The sequence below is a fragment of the Ambystoma mexicanum genome, chromosome 8 (assembly GCF_040938575.1).
Source record: "Ambystoma mexicanum isolate Mex_15411 chromosome 8, UKY_AmexF1_1, whole genome shotgun sequence".
Lineage (NCBI taxonomy): Eukaryota > Metazoa > Chordata > Amphibia > Caudata > Ambystomatidae > Ambystoma > Ambystoma mexicanum.
This window is the reverse complement of record NC_090929.1, coordinates 357,987,788-358,006,185: the sequence shown is the minus strand read 5'-3', so window position 1 is coordinate 358,006,185 and position 18,398 is coordinate 357,987,788. Positions and strand designations below refer to the sequence as shown.

At 48.2% G+C, this 18,398-nt stretch overlaps 1 protein-coding gene across 2 annotated transcripts in view; it reads right to left on the bottom strand.

Moving 5' to 3' along the window:
• The window catches only part of PRPF4 (pre-mRNA splicing tri-snRNP complex factor PRPF4), a 508,092-nt gene that overhangs the window by 123,221 nt on the left and 366,473 nt on the right, over positions 1-18,398 (bottom strand). For both annotated transcript variants that reach the window (XM_069609818.1, XM_069609817.1), the window contains exon 12: positions 6,282-6,371. In XM_069609818.1, coding sequence (XP_069465919.1) covers positions 6,282-6,371 — 90 coding nt within the window. The remainder of the gene's footprint in view (positions 1-6,281; positions 6,372-18,398) is intronic.

Here is an 18,398-nt window from a genome sequence, read left to right as displayed (position 1 = left end):
ATGACTGTTTTTGAAAGTATGTATAACACTAATGAATTGGTTTTATACACATCATACAGACTGCTACTATTGGGTTTTGACAATGTAGGATGACGAAGCGGTGATAATTATGAACTGGCTCCATACATATTTTTCTGACCATTAATTAATGGAATTTTGCAATATACGGATTACCTGTGAATATGTGATGGATGGTTTCTATGAATATGTTGCTTTGTGTCATGAATATTATGTGAAATTTAACGCATACTAATGTGTAATTGTTGGTGTATACACAAACGGTGGGGTACAATAAAACCTGGTAATTGGTTACGAAAAGTATTCACCGGCATGAGCTGGCCCTGAGGAAGGATATTATACTAATAATAAATAATAATTATATGAATCCGAAATGCATAGGCCAATTGTAGCTCATCTGGCACATCTGCCTACACAGTTATTCTTAACTGTGGAGTCCTTATGTGAAATTAAACAAGCATACTTTGAAAAATCAGGTAAGACAAACAGTTTATTGAGCAAGAATTTATATTATTTCTTTGAGAAACTATACAAAGAGAATTATACCACAGCTGTGGTATTTTGGAGTGCAGCCCACACCGCTGGCTTCACGGCCAAGGATTCTTTATTTGCATACACTTTGAGTGCCATTTCACAAAGGCACCCTACCAGTGGGTTTGCACACTATTGAATTATACCAAACATTAGATCAAATCAGTTCTAAGAGAAACAGCAGGTAGTGCGCGTTCACCTCGACCAAATCATTCATAAAGTGTAACATTGGGTTTTGCTTTCCCTGGTCAGTTGTAGACAGCCACAAAAAGAGTCTTAGGTTTATAACTGCCTTTAAGTTGCTTATAGCTCCTGTAAAACGTGTATAGGTTTTACTTACCTTAAGTAGAACTGTTATCCTAAAATAAGTTAGAGTTATTGCTTCCCTTAGTCTGTGAACGGAAAAGCAACTATAATTGTAATTGAATATTATACCCTAGGTTCCAACTCCCCTAGAATAACTGTTATCCTGAATCTGAGTTATAGGTTTATACTGTTCCTAGTATCTTTCTGTGCCTAGTATCTGTGTTTCACTAGATCAGAAAAGTATATTGTCCAGTTGATATGACTATGTGATTTACTGCTCAGCATCACAGTACAACTGATAGTGTCTACTACACTGGTATTACTGAAAGTAATCTAAAATTAACCATTGGTTTTGACTCCCCTAGAACTCCTGTTAGGTGTTCCAAATTAGGTTATATGCTTTTGCCTAATAATCTGAGTCATATATCTAGCCACCTTAGCAGCTTGACCCCTAGCTGAATCGCGGCCAAAGCACCTCCAGCCACATTTCTGACAAGTGCTTCCATCCAGGCCACCACCCCTAACGCAACCACTGTACCCACCTACTGTAGCCCCCTTCCCCTCAATTGCTCACTGACACAACCCCATACATCCAGCAGTTCCACACACAGCACCCTACAGGCCCACAGGTCACAATCCACCTCTCCCCCTTCTGCCCTACAATTCACTACACTAGCCATCACACTAGCTACTCTCTTGACGCACATGCCCCTTGTCCCATCCCAGTCTCCCTAAACCTGCTCTCAACAGAAACCTCTCGTTAGGCCATCGCACCAAAGCCACCTACTCCTCTCCCACTATACTCACATCCTGCTACTCTGTTACCACATCACTGACCTCACGCCAGCGCCAAACTTTACTACCTGCACAGTCCCCCAACCGTGCGCTTACCAACCACAATAACACAACCACTCACACACACTCACACACACACTCACACCTCCCCCAACAAGACCAAAACCCTTAACGCACTTAAATGTGCTCTCATTAATGCCCGATCCCTCCCGACTCGAAACAAAGATCTGATCTCCACCTCTAATCTTGACCTACTGGCCATCACTGAAACCTGGCTAAACGAGTCATCTGCCGCAGCCACCGTGCTTACCCTCCTCTAAGGCTACTCCATCCTTCGTCAGGATAGGAAACAATTCATAGGAGGGGGTGTTGGCCTCATACACAGAAACAAACTCCCAATCGGACAATGCAATCTCCCCTGTGAAGGCAATACAGACATCCCCTCCGTCAAACTCCATACATCAGCCAATGACACCCTTAACATACACGTCATATACAGACCACCTGGAACTCCCGCTGACTTCCAAGGGCACCTCTCCTCCACGCCTTAGGTAACAAACTGAAAAACTCCACTAAAACCCTCCTACTCAGCGACCTCACCCTAGGTCTCACCGACCCAAAGGACAAAGCTGCCACAGCCCTTGCCAAAGTCCTTAAAGACCTAGGCTTGTCACACAAAGTCTCCAACCCCACTCAATCTAAAGGCCGCACCCTTGACTGGGTGGCAGACCACAACTGCTCCTCTACCATAACCTCCAACACTGCCTACCCATGGACAGATCACAACTGCATCCAATTCTCCATCCTTACCAAACCCACTACCAAGACACTCTCATATGCTCCCCCAGGCATGGACAGAAGCTCTAAAAAGCTCATAGCAAGCAACCTACGCCCTCTCTTAGACATTAAGGAACTTCAACCTCCATTCTCCAATGACCCTATGGTCTATGCAGATATCTACTCTCACACCCTCAGGCATGCCATCAACGCCATTGCCCCCATAGAAGCCAAAAAAGAGAAAATGAATCTATGAACCATAACTCCTGGTTTACCGAGGACCTACAAGCTCTCCGTGACAACAAACAAACTGCTCTCTCCAAATGGCAATCCAACCCCTGTGATGCCACGAGAGATAACTTCAAAAAATCCTCAACTAAATACAAAAAAGCAATATTCACTGCCAACTCAGACAACATCAACGCCGATATCTCTAAAGCAAACTCCAAGTCCAGGGAACTATTCTCCATCTTCAAAGATCTCACCACCTCTCCTGCCACCCCTGATGAGATAATCAAAGACCAAGCATGGTTCAACAATATACAAGATGCACTCCTAAGTAAAATATATCTGCTCCAGGACAAAATAGTTAAGCAGCGCACTCATCTATCCAAAACAGACCCCTCAGACACCTCTCCTCTCCTCTCCCTAATCAGAACCCCCCAAACCCTCTCACCTCACCTCTTCACATTCAGAGACGTCTTGGTTACGGAAGTCACTCCGCTTATGCAACACATTAAACCTTCCACATGTAAAGGAGACATCTGCCCTCCCAACATCATTAAAACAGCACTGACTCCCTCGCCCCACTTATTACAGCCTTCATTAATGCATAATTCTCCTCAGGCATTGTTCCAACCAGCCTTAAAGAAACCTGGGTCCACCCCCTTCTCAAGAAACCATCCTTCGACCGTTCATCCCCCAACAACTACCGTCCCATTACGACTGTCCCTTTTCTCCTCAAAATCCTTGACAAAGACGCCCACAATCAAATCCAGGACTAGCTTATACCAACTATGCGGACGACACTCAAGTCCTCCTCCCTCTCTCAGGTTCTTACGACCAGGACTCAGCAGCCCATCTCCAAATTTACTCTATGATCCAGGCTTCGATGGCCACCAACGGCTTATGTCTCAATGGAGACAAAACCGAGATCATTATCATAGGCCCAAAACAAACAAACACTTAGTAAATTGAACCCCAAGTATGACAACTTCACCATTGAAAACACCACCATCCCAGTCTCCCCGTCCGTCAAAACTCTATGCGTATACCTAGACGCCAACCTAGCCATGGACAAACAATTCAGTGCCATTGCCTCTGCCTCCGCACACACCACTAAACTTATAAACGCTGTAAAACCATTCCTCACTAACCAAAACGGTGTCACCATAGCTAGAGCCACCATCGGTGCCAAGCTTGACTACTGTAATTGTTTGTCCATGGCTAGGTTGGCGTCTAGGTATACGCATAGAGTTTTGACGGACGGGGAGACTGGGATGGTGGTGTTTTCAATGGTGAAGTTGTCATACTTGGGGTTCAATTTACTAAGTGTTTGTTTGTTTTGGGCCTATGATAATGATCTCGGTTTTAGCAGACACCACAGCAAAAAACCTAAACCGGTTTCAGACGGTACAAAACAACACGCTCAGAGCGGCCCTCAACATCCCTAAGAGAGACCACATCTCCCAAGATATGAGAGATGCACACTGGCTACCAGTTAAGGAAAGAATAACATTCAAAACGCTCACCTTAACCCACAAATGCATCAACCTTTCCACCCCCTCATACCTCTCTGAAACCATCATCCGAGACACTTCCACACGCCCCAGAAGGACACATCACACTAACCAACTACGCATACCCCCTATCAAAAGGACAAAAGCAGGAGGTATAGGCATCCCGGAATTGTACGATCGGCCCGAAAAAAAGGTCCGACCATACAAAAAGTCCGAAAAATGCTACCACCAAAGGTTCGAACAGCAAAAGTTCAAACCTTTGGTGGTAGCATTGTTGGTAAGTAAAAAAAAAAAAAAAAGACTGAGGATGTCCCATGCAAAACCCTGCTCACTATATTGTGTGGTATAGTTAGCTGGGTGTTGCGGGAGACACCCCTGCAACTCCCGAAAAAAAAATAAAACAATTTTTTTTAAAAAAAAAAAAAAAAAAGGACCCTGCGGCGCCGGTTCCCGATCACAGAAGTGAAAGGTAACTGGCGCTGCAGGGACTCAGCGTGTAAAAAAGTTAAGTAGGGTTTATGTTGGTGGTGTGGGCGGGAGAGTTTTGTGGGTATGTTGTGGATGGGGGTGTGGGTATGTAGAGGTTTTGAATGAGTGTTCGCATGGGAAATGTGCGAACGTTTTGTGGTTCGTACATTTCTCATGCAAACTTTTTCGTTGACGGACTTTTCCGCGACGGAAAAATCACGCAGATTCGACTTCCCCTATTTAGCTCCTAAACTTTGGAATGCCCTGCCCAACACACTGCAAGCTGAAACTTCCCTCACCTCTTTCTGCAAAAGCCTCAAAACAACCCTGTTCAATTGATCTACCTGATTTCAAACTGTTTTCCCTATACTCTGACAACTGTAACTACGTATGCATAATCAGCTGTAAACTGTACCTGCAACCCACTCATGCCTGTAACAGCTCTTTTGCTCCAATATAACCAGACTTGTTTCTCTGTCTGTTACTTGTAACAGACCTGTACTGTAACAGCGCCACGATGCCTCAAGGCTGCTGTGCGCTATAAAAATGCTAATAAATAAATACCTTTAAGCATAGTGTTGTGTTTTTCTAATTGTGGTTATATATAATGTGATAGTACTTATTTCCCCCCCAAGATTTATCTGGGCCTACTGGTATTTAAAGAAACCATTTATTTTTTACAATACTTAGTGTTTTTGTGTTTCTTTGGACCATTAGTATTACAATTTCATTTGTACTGATTCTACAGCCCTCTCTCCCTCCTAAAATAAACCTGGCTCTTCTGTCTACGTTACCATATACTCGGGTGGTACAGCCTTATACTAAGAGTGGAGTCTTGTACCATGTCAGTTGTATGGTTTTACTAAGCCCTTAGTTGGACTTCAGAAAAATGGTCCCAACAGCCAAAGACAAAAGACTAATTGAGAACATGCCCTCCCAGCTAGGTAGAAGAAGGCTCAACAAAGGACAAGTCATCGACAGCTGGCGAGAAAAATGTACAGCCTCCATTTTAAGGGAATGGGGTCTCCTGTCGCAGCTGCGAAGGCAGCCTGCAACACAAGTTCATAAAAGTTATATAGAAACTATCCACTGCCACCAGCCACTCAGAAAGTTACAGGATAAGTGGATAAAGTGTGTCCCCCTCAGCACTCCATATAAGGTGGGGTGTGCTGATTCTACAAAATAGGGGTCAGGTAGGATGAAAAGTATCCCCCCTTGCCCTGATAAGATGTTATCACAGAAAAGTAAAAAGAGAAGCCCAAGGAGCTTCTCAGCAACACTGCACAGAACGTGCTGTGTGCTGCAATAACACATTACAGATGTCTTAAAAGTTGGAGAAAAGGAGTACAATTCTGTGTGTGGAAAAGGGGTCCCATTCACTCAGCAGAGTCAGATCAAACAAAAAGTGTCCAGCAAAAAAAGTGCTGGGGGACTCGGATGAAGAATTTCACACAAAATATATTCTAGTCTAACAAGTAGCATAGCTAAGGAACAGCAAGATACAAGCACACTGCACCCCACTCACTGTAATACTCAAACCTCAATGTAACTTACTCAAACAAAAACATTAAAGAACATTCTACGACACCAGGGTTACATACATTGCAGCAAAAAGTTGAAAATCAAAATTATATGAAAAATCCATACCAAGTGGTTCCCAGGAATCTTCCGGAAGGATGCCACGATACTCTTGCCACTCTCATGGTGTGGCCTTCAATATCTGCAACTGGTTCATCACTGAAAGAATACAACAGAGTCAGTGTTTTCCTGTCTTAAGGATGCGCTAGAGCAAAATGAACCCTTATGCTCTTGCTCAAGAATCTTAAAAGTCAGCCTCCGAGATGGCCCAGGGAAGTTCGAGGACTAGACTAACCGGTGCAATACTATGTTTTTCAGCTTGGTGCAACTTAGATCTTCAGGTTGGACTATAAGCACAGACAAGAACAAAAATGCAAACAAAATGTTCCACCAAACCATTTATATTTAATTAACAATGTCAGAGCAAAATACTAATATCGGCAGTTGTAGAAAAAGAGGTTACCAATACTAAAACAAATCAAATTTCAAACAACGCTTGACACCTGAAACAGTCAATGAAGTTTATTTTACTTTTCTCAAAATCACTGTTATGTTTGCCATAAAGACAATCAACATTTTAATACCAAGCCAGCTGGTTCTTTGGCAGATGTTTCCATTACTTGACATCGTACAGGGATGAGTGGACAGATGTGCTTATGAGAACAGAGTACCGCTAACAGCATATCAGTTACTGAGGATTGGGAGGAGGCATGCACTCCACCTCTTAGATCAGGGGTGGGGGACAGCACAGAATCCCATTTTGTGATTAGATTGCGAGGGCAAAAGCCTTAGACTGTCAAGGGGCCCTGTACCTTTTGATATTTCCTGACTGGTATATTGAGCTTTATCCACAAATGGGTTACAGCCATGATTTTAGCCAGGAAACAATCAAATGAAACTTCTCAGATGCTAAAGGGTCCCAAAGACAAGACACTGTCCCTCGGTGAGTCTATTCGCTCGGTTAGATGTTTATTTTATTTATTTAGCATTTGTATAGCGCGCCAAACCTGTAGATATCTGGGTGCTGGACAACACAAGAGAAAAAACACAAACTTTGCATACATGGTACAGGCCGTAATTAAAGGAGGACATGGAATATAATTATCCGTATTTACAGAATTTACAATATGTGCAGTGGGCTCATAAATACAGTATGTAGAGGGCTCAGGAGTACTGGATGTGGGAGTACATGTAGGACATTTCTACGGGTTTTGGGTTATGAGCCACATTTTGAGTTTTTTGTGGAAGGATATGTGGGAAGGATCGGTTCTGATGGCTAAAAGAAAGGGCATTTCATTGTTTGGCTGCCACGACTCGGAAGCTGCGGCCCCCAGCCTTCCTTCTCTTGAATTCAGGCATGGTGAGGAGATGAGAGGTGGAGGCACGAGCATGTTTGTTAGTTTGGGAAGATGAGAGTATGTTGGATAGGTATTTCGGGGCAGTGTTAGTTAGGCATTGTGAGTAATAGACATGGTTTTGTACCCAATCCGATCCTGTACCGGTAGCCATCGTGCTTTGCGTCTCGTTTCCGAGATGTGCTTTCTCTTTGGTATATTTAGACCTGCTCGCAGAGCATTGTTTTGTGTGACTTGGAGCTTTTTGATGTTGCTAGCCAAGGAGCCATTGAAGAGGACATTACAGTAGTCGAGTTTGGAAAGGATGACGGCTCTGGTAAGTGTCATGCAGCGGTTTGGTGCGACATAGGGTCTACATAGACTAATGAGCTTAGCAGTGTATGCTGCAGATGAGACTGTTGCGTTGACTTGTCTAGAGAGCGATAGTGAGGAATCGAGGTAAACTCCCAGGCTTTTTACCTCTTTCAGGACAGTGATCGGATTATCGTCTATTAGGAATGTTTTGTATTTCGGGTCACGTTTTTTGGGTCCCTACCAGTAGTAGATTGGTTTTGTCGTCAATGAGGCATAGTTCATGTGGTGCCATCCAGGATTGGATGATTTGGTAGATATTGTTGAGGGTGGTGGAATCCTTTTAGCAATTGCCTGTGACGCGCAGTAGGATCTGTGTATCATCTGCATAGTTGGTGTAGGAAACGCCAAGATAATCTAGGCTGTCGAACAGGGGGCTTAGTGAAGATGTTATATAGTGTGGGTGACACGCAAGATGCTTGGGGCACGTCGCAGAGAGCTGCAGCAGGAGCGGCATCGGCTATGCTAGAGAAGACTCATTGTTCGTTCCGAGAGGAATGATTCAATCCACGCCATGGCTTTCGGGGAGAAGTGGGCTGCGCTAGATAAGTGTTGGCACAGGATTTCATGGTTAACTAAGTCGAAGGACGCGGATAGGTCGAGGAGGAGTAGGATAGCAAGGTTCCACTGTCAATGATAACTTCCATCTGGATTTTTAAGTTGAGGAGCGCCTTTTCCGTGCCGAGTCTGGAATCCTGATTGGCATAAGCCTAGGAGGTTTCTCATTTCAAGGTGTTCTTGAATCTGTATGTAAACCCGCATTTCTTGTGGGTGTCTGTGGGTAATGGGCATGGTGTCCCGTTTGGCAGGCATTCCTTTTTCTCCATTTCTCTTTCTCGCCTTTCACCTAGCCTCGCGCTCACTGCGTGAAGAGTGTTTCCAGCCGACATGGTATGATCCGCCAGCAGGGGGAGCAGGCCGGTCTGTGAGGTGAATTCACCTCATCTGTGACAGAGGCTCCCCTGCTGGCAAACTGAGGTGGAAGGCCCCCAGAGAGTATAAGGCACTGAGGGGACCCTTGTGGAGAGAGCACCAGTAGAGTCGAGAGGGAGAGGGAGCTCCATAGCATTGGCAAGGGCAGACAGGCACTCAGCTGTGGAGTGAGACCTTTTTCCCCACTCTCTCATGTATTTTTCTTTAATCTGAACACTGTTTCTTTTGGTTTTGGAGTCTTACAAACTCCATAGGCATCATCGATTTACATTGTGTCACACAGCACATTCAGTGCAGTGGCACAGGGAAGTCTCTCAGATTTCTCCAAGGTTGAAATACCTTCTCTTGGATCAACTACTGTTTCCAAGAACAGTAAAGTGAAATTGACTTTACTTACATTGTAACTTTCGAGACCCAGCACACACTATCTTACAGTAGGGTGCTGGAGGGGTTACTTAGTATCCCTTTTGTCTAGTTTCTCATGTAAAATGTTTGTTACCCTTTACTTTTTCCTACCATTGTGTATTTCTACCACGGGCTGCAATTGCAGCTGCAGTAAAGCACCCATGGGTGCCAATTTTGTCAAAATGGCCCGGTCTTCCTCTTTCAACATTTCATGTTAGAAAGGTACTTCTTGAGATTTACCCTGCAAGCCAAACCAGGTTTGGTCCCTTTGTTCGTTTTGTCTTTGGCGGGATTCACTGGTGAAGCCCGCCTCTGGCTCCAGCATGTCTGGCAGGGCAGGAAGTGAGGTAGGATCCCGAAACTCTGTGCTTAACCCCCTTGGTAGGAATGCACCCAAAGGTGATTGGCCAGCTGGCTATCCTTGGAAGACAGCCACCCTACTCTGTGAGTGACAGTTAGGCTGTGAATGAATGGGAGAAACCTGCATAAAAGGTGAGGTCTTTTGCTGGTTGGTTTGTTTGTTTATTTATTTGTAATGCGCACCAGACCCTAGGGTATCAGGGCGCAACAGATAAGAATATTCAAGGCTTGGATCCAGTACTGTACAAATATATAGAGGGTCAAAGTACAGGCATCGGTATAGGCCAGAGCAGCAGCAGTATGCGGGAAGAGGTCATATAGAATGGTGGGCAGATATGTGTGCCGAGTAAGGTTTAGCAATCCTTTTCCTTTATCCAATGAATATAGTTGCGTCTGAAATGTGGATAGGTTTGATCTGCCCTTAAGGAAGGAGGGAGGGAGTTCCAATGTTGGGCGGCTTTCACCTGGAAGATGTTGCCGCCTGTTTTGTAACGTTTGAATCTTGGCACTGTGAGGCGGTTAGAGTTAGCAGTTCTTGTGGGCCTCTTGGGGAAGTGTCTATTGATTCTATGTACAAGATAATGGGGGGCTGCGTTGTTCAAGCATTTATGAGTCAATGAGGCTACTTTCAATAGGATTTTGTCAGTTGTGTTGAGCCAATTGTTAGCTCTTCTAGTGTGTGATATGTGTTCTTTTTTGGACAGGCTCAGTGCTGCTCTGAGGGCATTGTTTTGCAGGATCTGGATTTTGTTAGCAATGTTTTTGTTGGCTCTGAAATAGAGGGCATTACAATAGTCCAGTTTTGAGAGGATAAGGGCTCTAGCAGGGTGGTGCAACTACCGGTGGAGAGGAAAGGTTTAGCGGCTCTGATTAATTTACATGTATAGGCTGTGGCAGAGGCCATAGAACTGACCTGTTTGTTGAATGAGAGGGTGGCATCTATGCAGAAGCCTAACGTTTTAACTTCTTTGGCTACAGTGATAGAATTGCCGTCTATGATATATCTCAAGTAGTCCGGGCTGAGTTTGTTAAGGTTGAAAGTGGTACCAATGATTATGAGCTCCGTCTTGTCATTCAGGCATAGACCATGAGAAGCCATCCATGCCTGGATGATGAGTTACAACTTGTTCACCAAGGTCAAATCCTTGTCGTAATGTCCTGTCAGCTGTATGAGGATCTGGGTATCATCAGCATAGTTGGTGCAGGTGATACCAAGACCATCAAGATAGTCAAAGAGGGGCTTAGTGAACACGTATAGTGTGGGAGCGACACACAATCCTTGGGGTACCCCGCAGGTGATGGGAATAGGATCAGCAGATGCCGATGTTGAGAAGACGCGCATGGTTATGTTACTGAAGAAGGATTGAATCCAACCAATTGCCTCTTGCGAGAAGTGGGCTGCCGAGTCTAGGTGGTTGCAGAGTATTTTGTGGTCTACCAGATCGAACGCTGCTTAATCGGTCGAGGAGTAACGCAGTTGTCCCAGTGTCTCAGAGTGTGTCGATTTGGGCTTTGAGATCGATCAGCGCTGTCTTGGTCCCATGTTGTGGTCTGAAACCAGACTATCGGATTCCCAGGAGGTGATTCTTTTCTAGGTGTTGCTGTATTTGAAGGTGAGCTACCTTGTCTAGAATTTTAAGCAGGAAGGGGACAGTCGTGATGGGCCTATAGTTGGTGGGTATCGTAGGGTCTAGCGATTGCTTTTTGAGTAGTGGGAGAATGGTGCCTGTGGAGAAGGAGGAATTGATGAGTTTAGCGATGAAGGGAGAGAGTTCTCTGGCAGCATCTTTGATGATTTGTGCGGGGCAGGGGTCACCCTGGCAGTTAGAAGGTTTAAGGGTAAGAATAACTTTCCACTTCTAGGGTGGATCCTTGTGAGAAGCTGAAGCGAAAGGGGGATTTGAGGTGGGTTTTTGTGTGAGGGGGGTAGGTACTGTGAGGCCGCTGTGCGGTCCTTGAGGAGGGTTTCTTTTTTGTTGTTGATTTTGGCCTGCAGGCCTACTATTTTGTTAGATAAGGCGTTTTGGATGCTGGTGCGCCATTGTTTGTCTTCCACACAAGTGTCTGGGATTGAGATGGGGGTTTCCAACTCTTTAAGGATGGTAAATAATTCTTTAGTGCTAGAGTTCGCTTGCGAGATTCTTAGGTTGTAGGAATCATGCTTAGCCCGTATAATCTATTTTTTGAAGAGGGCAGTGATTTTGTTGAGGGTGGTCTTATTTTTGGCTTTTTCTGAGTTTCAAAGGGGCAATGGAGTCCAGTGCTGAGGTCATGGTTTTGTTGCACAAGTCTACAAGGGTGATGGGCTCTACGTCTATGGTGGGCTAAGTGAGAGAGTTCAAGTTGGGTAGAATGAGGGGGATTCGTTTTTCAGCCAAGATGAACAAGTTACTTTCTTACCTGGTAACGTTCTTTCAATGGGATGGTCCGACGACGTATTTCATATCTATGACAGGTAATGTCCACAGCTGTGCTGCTTTGGAAAATCTTTGGCGTCTGCGTCCTGCATCGATGACGTCGATGCGCCGTCCCTGAGGACCTCCTCCGATGGCCGACGTCACCCGATGTGATAAGTAGGACGCACAACGCCCATAGCCTCAGTTATAATTTTTTCCCCCAGAACGTGCCACCAGTTTTCTGCCAGTCAGACACACAAGGCCTTGCGGAACGCAAGTTGCAATCGCAAAAGAAATTCTGCAGCGGGGAAGGTAGGGAGGGAGCGAAATGGAATACGTTGTCGGACCATCCCATCGAAAGAACGTTACCAGGTAAGAAAGTAACCTGTTCTTCGAGGGGATTGGGTCCTCCGACGTATTCCATATCTATGACAGACTCCCAAAGCAGTACCAAGCAAGGAGGTGGGAAAAGAATTTAGAACACAAATTTAGCATGCCCAATCAAATTGCGGAATATAGGACTGCCTTGCCAAAGGCCAGATCCTGCCCTCTGATGGAATCAAGGGAGTAGTGACGTACAAAAGTATGTACTGAAGCCCAGGTGGCTGCATCACAGATGTGACGAATAGGAACACCCCTCTGCAGGGCAGTAGACGCAGCCACTCCCCTGGTAGAATGGGCCCGCAAGCCAGCCAGAGGGTCCTTACCCGCCAAGCGGTAACACTCGGAGATAGTTAAAATAATCCAACGAGACAAAGTCGGTTTCGTCACAGCTTGTCCCAAACGCTTTCCAGCGTAACCAATGAAAAGTTGATCGTCCACTCTGACCCGGGATATCCGCGAAATATAAAAGCTCAACGCTCTCCTAGGATCAAGCCTATGGAGCCTCTCCTCTTCCTTACCAGGATGTGGAGGAGGATAGAACGCCGGAAGAACAACCTTCTGGCTCAAATGAAATTCCGAAACCACCTTCGGAAGAAAAGAAGGACGAACTCGAAGGACAACCCTGTCCTTATGAAACACAGTGAAGGGTGGCTTAACTGAAAGTGCCTGTAACTCACTCTGCGAGCGGAAGTAACCGCAACCAAAAACACAGTTTTCAGAGTGAACGGCCTCAAAGGGCAAGAATGTAAAGGCTCAAACGGAGCACCCATAAGAAATGTAAGAACAAGGTTCAAATCCCAATCGGGCACCAGAAAAGGTGACGGAGGGAACACATTAGTGAATCCTTTCAAAAACTGAGAAATGAAAGGAATCTTAAAATAGGAACATTCTTCAGACGAGCGCTTAAAGATGGACAGCGCCGCCAGGTAACCTTTAATGGTCCCCATTTGCAAGCCCCTGTGGGCCAAGGAAAGCAAAAAAGACAGAACCATGGGAATGTCACACTCAAAAGGATCCACATTCTTAACCCTGCACCAGTTGCAGAACTTTCTCCAACGGCAACGGTACAGAGACTTTGTTGCCGGCCGCCTGGCCGAGAGCAACACCTCCATCACGTCTTCAGGGAAATCCCAATCCTTATACCTCAAAACTTTCAGAAGCCAAGCGTGAAGGTTGAGGGATCTGACCTCTGGATGGAGAACCTGACCCTCCCTCCCGTGAGAGCAGATCGTCTTGGTAGGGAAGACGACGTGGAGGGCAGATGGACAAGTCGAGAAGGTCCGGGTACCACGTCCTCCGGGCCCACGCCGGAGCAATGAGGATCATCCGGGAACCGAACCTCCGTAACCTCTGCAGTACTTGCGGGATGACGGGGACTGGAGGAAACGCGTACAGCAGTGGGAATGACCACTCCACCACAAACGCGTCTCCTGAGGCTCCTTTTGGAGGAAATTCCTGCGAGCAAAACCTTTCGCACTTCCGTTTGACACTGGAGGCGAAGAGATCTACTTGAGGGGTCCCCCAAAGGGTGATGATCTCCAGGAGAATCTCCTGAACCAGCTCCCACTCATGAGAGATCGTGCTCTGCCTGCTCAGAGCGTCCGCCGTCTCGTTGTCTTCTCCAGCCAGAAGAACAGCCGCGATCGAAACTTCCTGCTGGATGGTCCAGAACTTGAGCTGCATCGCCTCCCTGCAGAGAGGAAGTGACCCTGCCCCACCCTTTTTGTTGAGGTAGTGCATGGCCACCGTGTTGTCCGTTAGAATCAGAACACTCTTTGCTCGCACAGTCGGCAGAAAAGCCTTCAGGGCAAGCCTGACGGCCCTCAGCTCCAACAGATTGATATGGAGTCTGGACTCCGACGGAGACCAACGACCGCTGACTGTCAACTCGTTGGCATGAGCTCCCCATCCCGTGAGGGATGCGTCCATCACGATCGTCACCTCCGGTCAGGGCAGCCAAAATGGGGCCCCCTTCATCAGATTGCCTTTGACGGCCCACCACAGAAGGTCCTGGGCGACCGAGGGCGGCACCTGAGCAGGGTCCGACAGCCTGCCGGAGGACTGAGACCACTGGAGCTTGAGTGCCCACTGCAAAGATCTCATCCGCAGACGAGCCTCTGGCACCAGAAGAATGCAGGATGCCATGAGGCCGAGCAGTCTCAAGAACTCGGACGCAGAGAGATTCTGGGCAAGTTGAAACTTGTGCACCATCTGCTGAATGTGAAGAGCCCTCACCTGGGGAGGAAAACACTTCCCCAGGGATGTGTCGAGCACTGCTCCGATGTACTGGAGCCGCTGCGTTGGTGTCAAATGGGACTTCTTTAAATTGAGGGAGAAGCCCAGCTTGTGAAGGGAGTGGCAGGTGACGGACAGATGATCCAGGACTTGCTCGGGAGAGCTCCCCCTGATCAACCAATCATCCAGGTAGGGGTAGACGTGAATCCCCCTTTCCTGAGATGCGCTGCCACCACCACCATGAGCTTGGTGAAAACCCTCGGGGCGGAGGTCAATCCGAACCGCAGGACCCGAAACTGAAAGTGCGAGTCGCCAACCGCGAACCTCAGGTACTTCTTGTGCTTGGGATGGATCGGCACATGGAAGTAAGAATCCTTGGGGTCGAGAGACACCAACCAGTCCTGAAGTTGAAGGGCCTGGAGGACTTGAGAGTAACCATCTTGAACTTGTCCTTCCTGAGGAGTTTGTTCAAACCGCGCAAGTCCATGATGGGTCTCAATCCCCAGTCTTTCTTCGAAATCAAAAAATAAGGGGAATACCATCCCTTGTTCCTCTCCGCTACAGGCACCAGTTCTATGGCGCCTTTCTCTAGCAGGGCTTGAATTTCCTGCGCAAGGAGCGGATCCGGACTCTTCAAAGAGAGGTTCCCAGGTGGATTGTCGTGAGGCCTCTGCCGAAAAGGAAGACAGTAGCTGTGGGTTATGATCTCCAGAACCCACACATCTGAAGGGGCTAGCCACTCTACAAGATGCTGCGCCAGCCTTCCCCCAACCGGCAAACCATGGGACCTGGCCTCATGACTGAGTGGTAGCGGCTGCGGCGTTGCCTGAGGCCAAAGAGGCAACTGCCTGAGCGGCCTTGGCACCTCGAGTACCTTTGTTTCCACCTCTGGCACTCTTACGGTGGCCTCTTTGACTGCTAGCTCCTCTCGCTTTACTGAAGGACGAGTAATAGCGAAAGGAACCACCCCTCCATTGCTGTCCCCTAGGATGAAAAGGCAGAGGTTGGCGAACTGCAGCACCCAACGTCTTTGCTGCAGCTTTGGAGGTCTGCAACCTCTCAAGGCTCTCGTCAGCCTTGCTGCCAAAAAGATGTTCACCGTCAAAGGGCATGTTGAGGTGCCGGGACTGCACATCAGGAGCGAACCTAGACTCCCGCAACCACGCAAACCTGCGTATTACGGTGCTCGCCGTCATGGACCGGCTGACACAATCTGCCATGTCCAAACCCGACTGAACAGCCTCACACATGGCATCCTTGCCATCCTGAACCATAGCAAGGAAACCATCCCGTCCGTCCCCTTCGGGAATACGTTCAGCCGCTAATGCAACACAGTTCCACAGAGTGTGTGTGAAACGAGACAAGGCACATATGGAGTTGGCCGCCTGAAGCGCCATACCACCCTGAAGAAAACACTTTCTTCGCCCAGCCGTCCAAACGTTTGTCGTCCCTATCCGGAGGGATGGTAGGATACAACTCCTGCTTTGCGGGGCCTTAGCCGCCTGCACCACCAAACTCTCCGGAGTGGGGTGCCTGGACAAGTAGCAGGGGTCGCTACTGGCTGGACGGTATTTTCGTGACAAAGACTTGCCCACTGCCGGGAGACTCTCCGGAGCAGTCCAAGCCGCCGCCACCCTTCTCTGCAGTGACCCGAGACATAAGGCGCCGATATGAAGAATCGCCATGAGTGCCAGGCTCCGGCCTACAAAACTCCACCTCCGGAGAGGTGTCCAGTCCACTGGCATCATGCAGTGACTGCCTCAGGTCATCAAACTGGCTATGGCCCGAGATAAACTCATCTGGTACCGTAACCGGAACCAAGCCGTCATCAGAGCCTTCATCACCCTCTGAAATGTACTCCAGGCGGGGAGAGGAAGACATCTGGGGACCAAAGCAGTGCCTGACCTTAGCCAGAGCCTTTCTAGGAGCTAGCCCAGTGCCACAGGGCCCCTCTGACACAACCGCCTCGAAAGGCGTCGAGGGCACTGAACGAGTCGGCGCTGGCGTCGACAGAAACGGCGTCGACATCAGCTGCAGCGCCGCCAGCATCGACGGCGTCGACACAGGTTTCGAAGCCAGAGCTCCGAGCGCGTCTCTCGACGACCTAGGCGCCGACAGCGTCGACGACCCCCTCGGAGGCGGAGCCTCGAGAGAAATCGTCGACGACCTCGGCGCCACAGGCGTCGTCTTCTTCGAAGATGGCACAGGATCACGCGGTCTCGAGCGCGTCGAGGACCGGGATCTGCAACGGGCATGGCGAGAACGGCTACCCTTGTCCGAGCGAGACCTCTCCCGCGAACCGTGCCGACCACCCGAGCGGCGTCTCTCGACCGGTGCCGACCGACCCCACTCGGAGGTGCGGACGGACCGGTGCCCTGCGATTCAAGAATCGCTAGCATCTGCTTCCCGAAGGAAGCCCATTCCTCCGGTGTCGCTTGCATGGAGGGATAATCGACCCGCCGACGGGCGGAGTCCTTGGAAGAGGACTGGGAAGGCGACCGATGCCAGCGCTTCTGGGAATGCCTCGAAGAGGCGGAGGAGTGGCGAGACCGACTCCTGGAAGGAGACCCACTGGACTTCCGACGATGACGCGGAGAGTCGACCCTCGAGTCATCCGTTGAAAGCCCCACAGACCTCGACTTCCGGGGCTTAGACACCCGACCTACCGACAGCTTCTTCTTGGGTTCCCGCAAGGCCTTTGCCATGAGCGACTGGCAGTCGACACAGTCGTCCATATCGTGGGCCGCCCCGAGGCACCAGAGGCAGGCGTCGTGCGAGTCCGTGACCGACATCTTGGACCCACAGTCCCTGAAGCCTGGACGCGGGGTTGAAGACAAAGTAGACATCACCACAAACAGGTCTTCACAAAAAACCGAACAGGTTCAACAAACCGAGAAGAAAACAGAAAACTCCAAAGAGTTGAGGCGTACCGAGATTCACGAAGCGAACACGTTCGCGGAAAAAACGGAACTGAGGCTATGGGCGTTGTGTGTCCTACTTATCACATCGGGTGATGTCGGCCGTCGGAGGAGGTCCTCGGGGACGGCGCATCGACGTCATTGACACAGCACGCAGACGCCGAAGATTTTCCAAAGCAGCACAGCTGTGGACATTACCTGTCATAGATCTGGAATACGTCGGAGGACCCAATCCCCTCGAAATTATTTTTTGTTTCTAGTTGGGATGGCTGGGGCGAGCAAATTGTTGAGGACAGTAGGGGTTGCAGCATCAAGAGAGAAGGAAAGAAGAAAGTGGTCTGGCCAGGCCTACGGTGAGATGGAGGTGATGGTAGCCGAGCAGTTGAAATCCGCCACCCAGTCAAGGGTTCTGCCCTTGTTGTGGGTTGGACTGGACACTTTTTGAGTGAATCCTAGCTCTGATAGGGTATTGGCGATAAGGGTGGCATGAAGTTGAAGTCACCTAGGAGAAGGCTCTCGGTGGTATTTTTAAAGGTTGTTAGTGTGGATGGTAGTTAGTCTTCCTTGAATGTTCCAAGGGGGCCTGTGGGTCTGTAGAGTAAGTGAATGGTGAGGGTTTGGGAGTTGGCAGTGGGCAATTTGGCTGTTAGGGATTCACAAGAGTTAGGGTTGTCCGAGGGTATGAGTCATGTTCAGGTTGGTTTTAGCAATTATGGCGAGGCCTCTGCCTCTGGAATCAATTCTGTTGGTTCCAAGAATTGTGTAGTCATTTGGTATGGCTAGCATATGGGCGGGGCCAGCAGCAGCGTGGAGCCAGGACTCTGTAATGGCTAGGAAATCTAGGTTTTC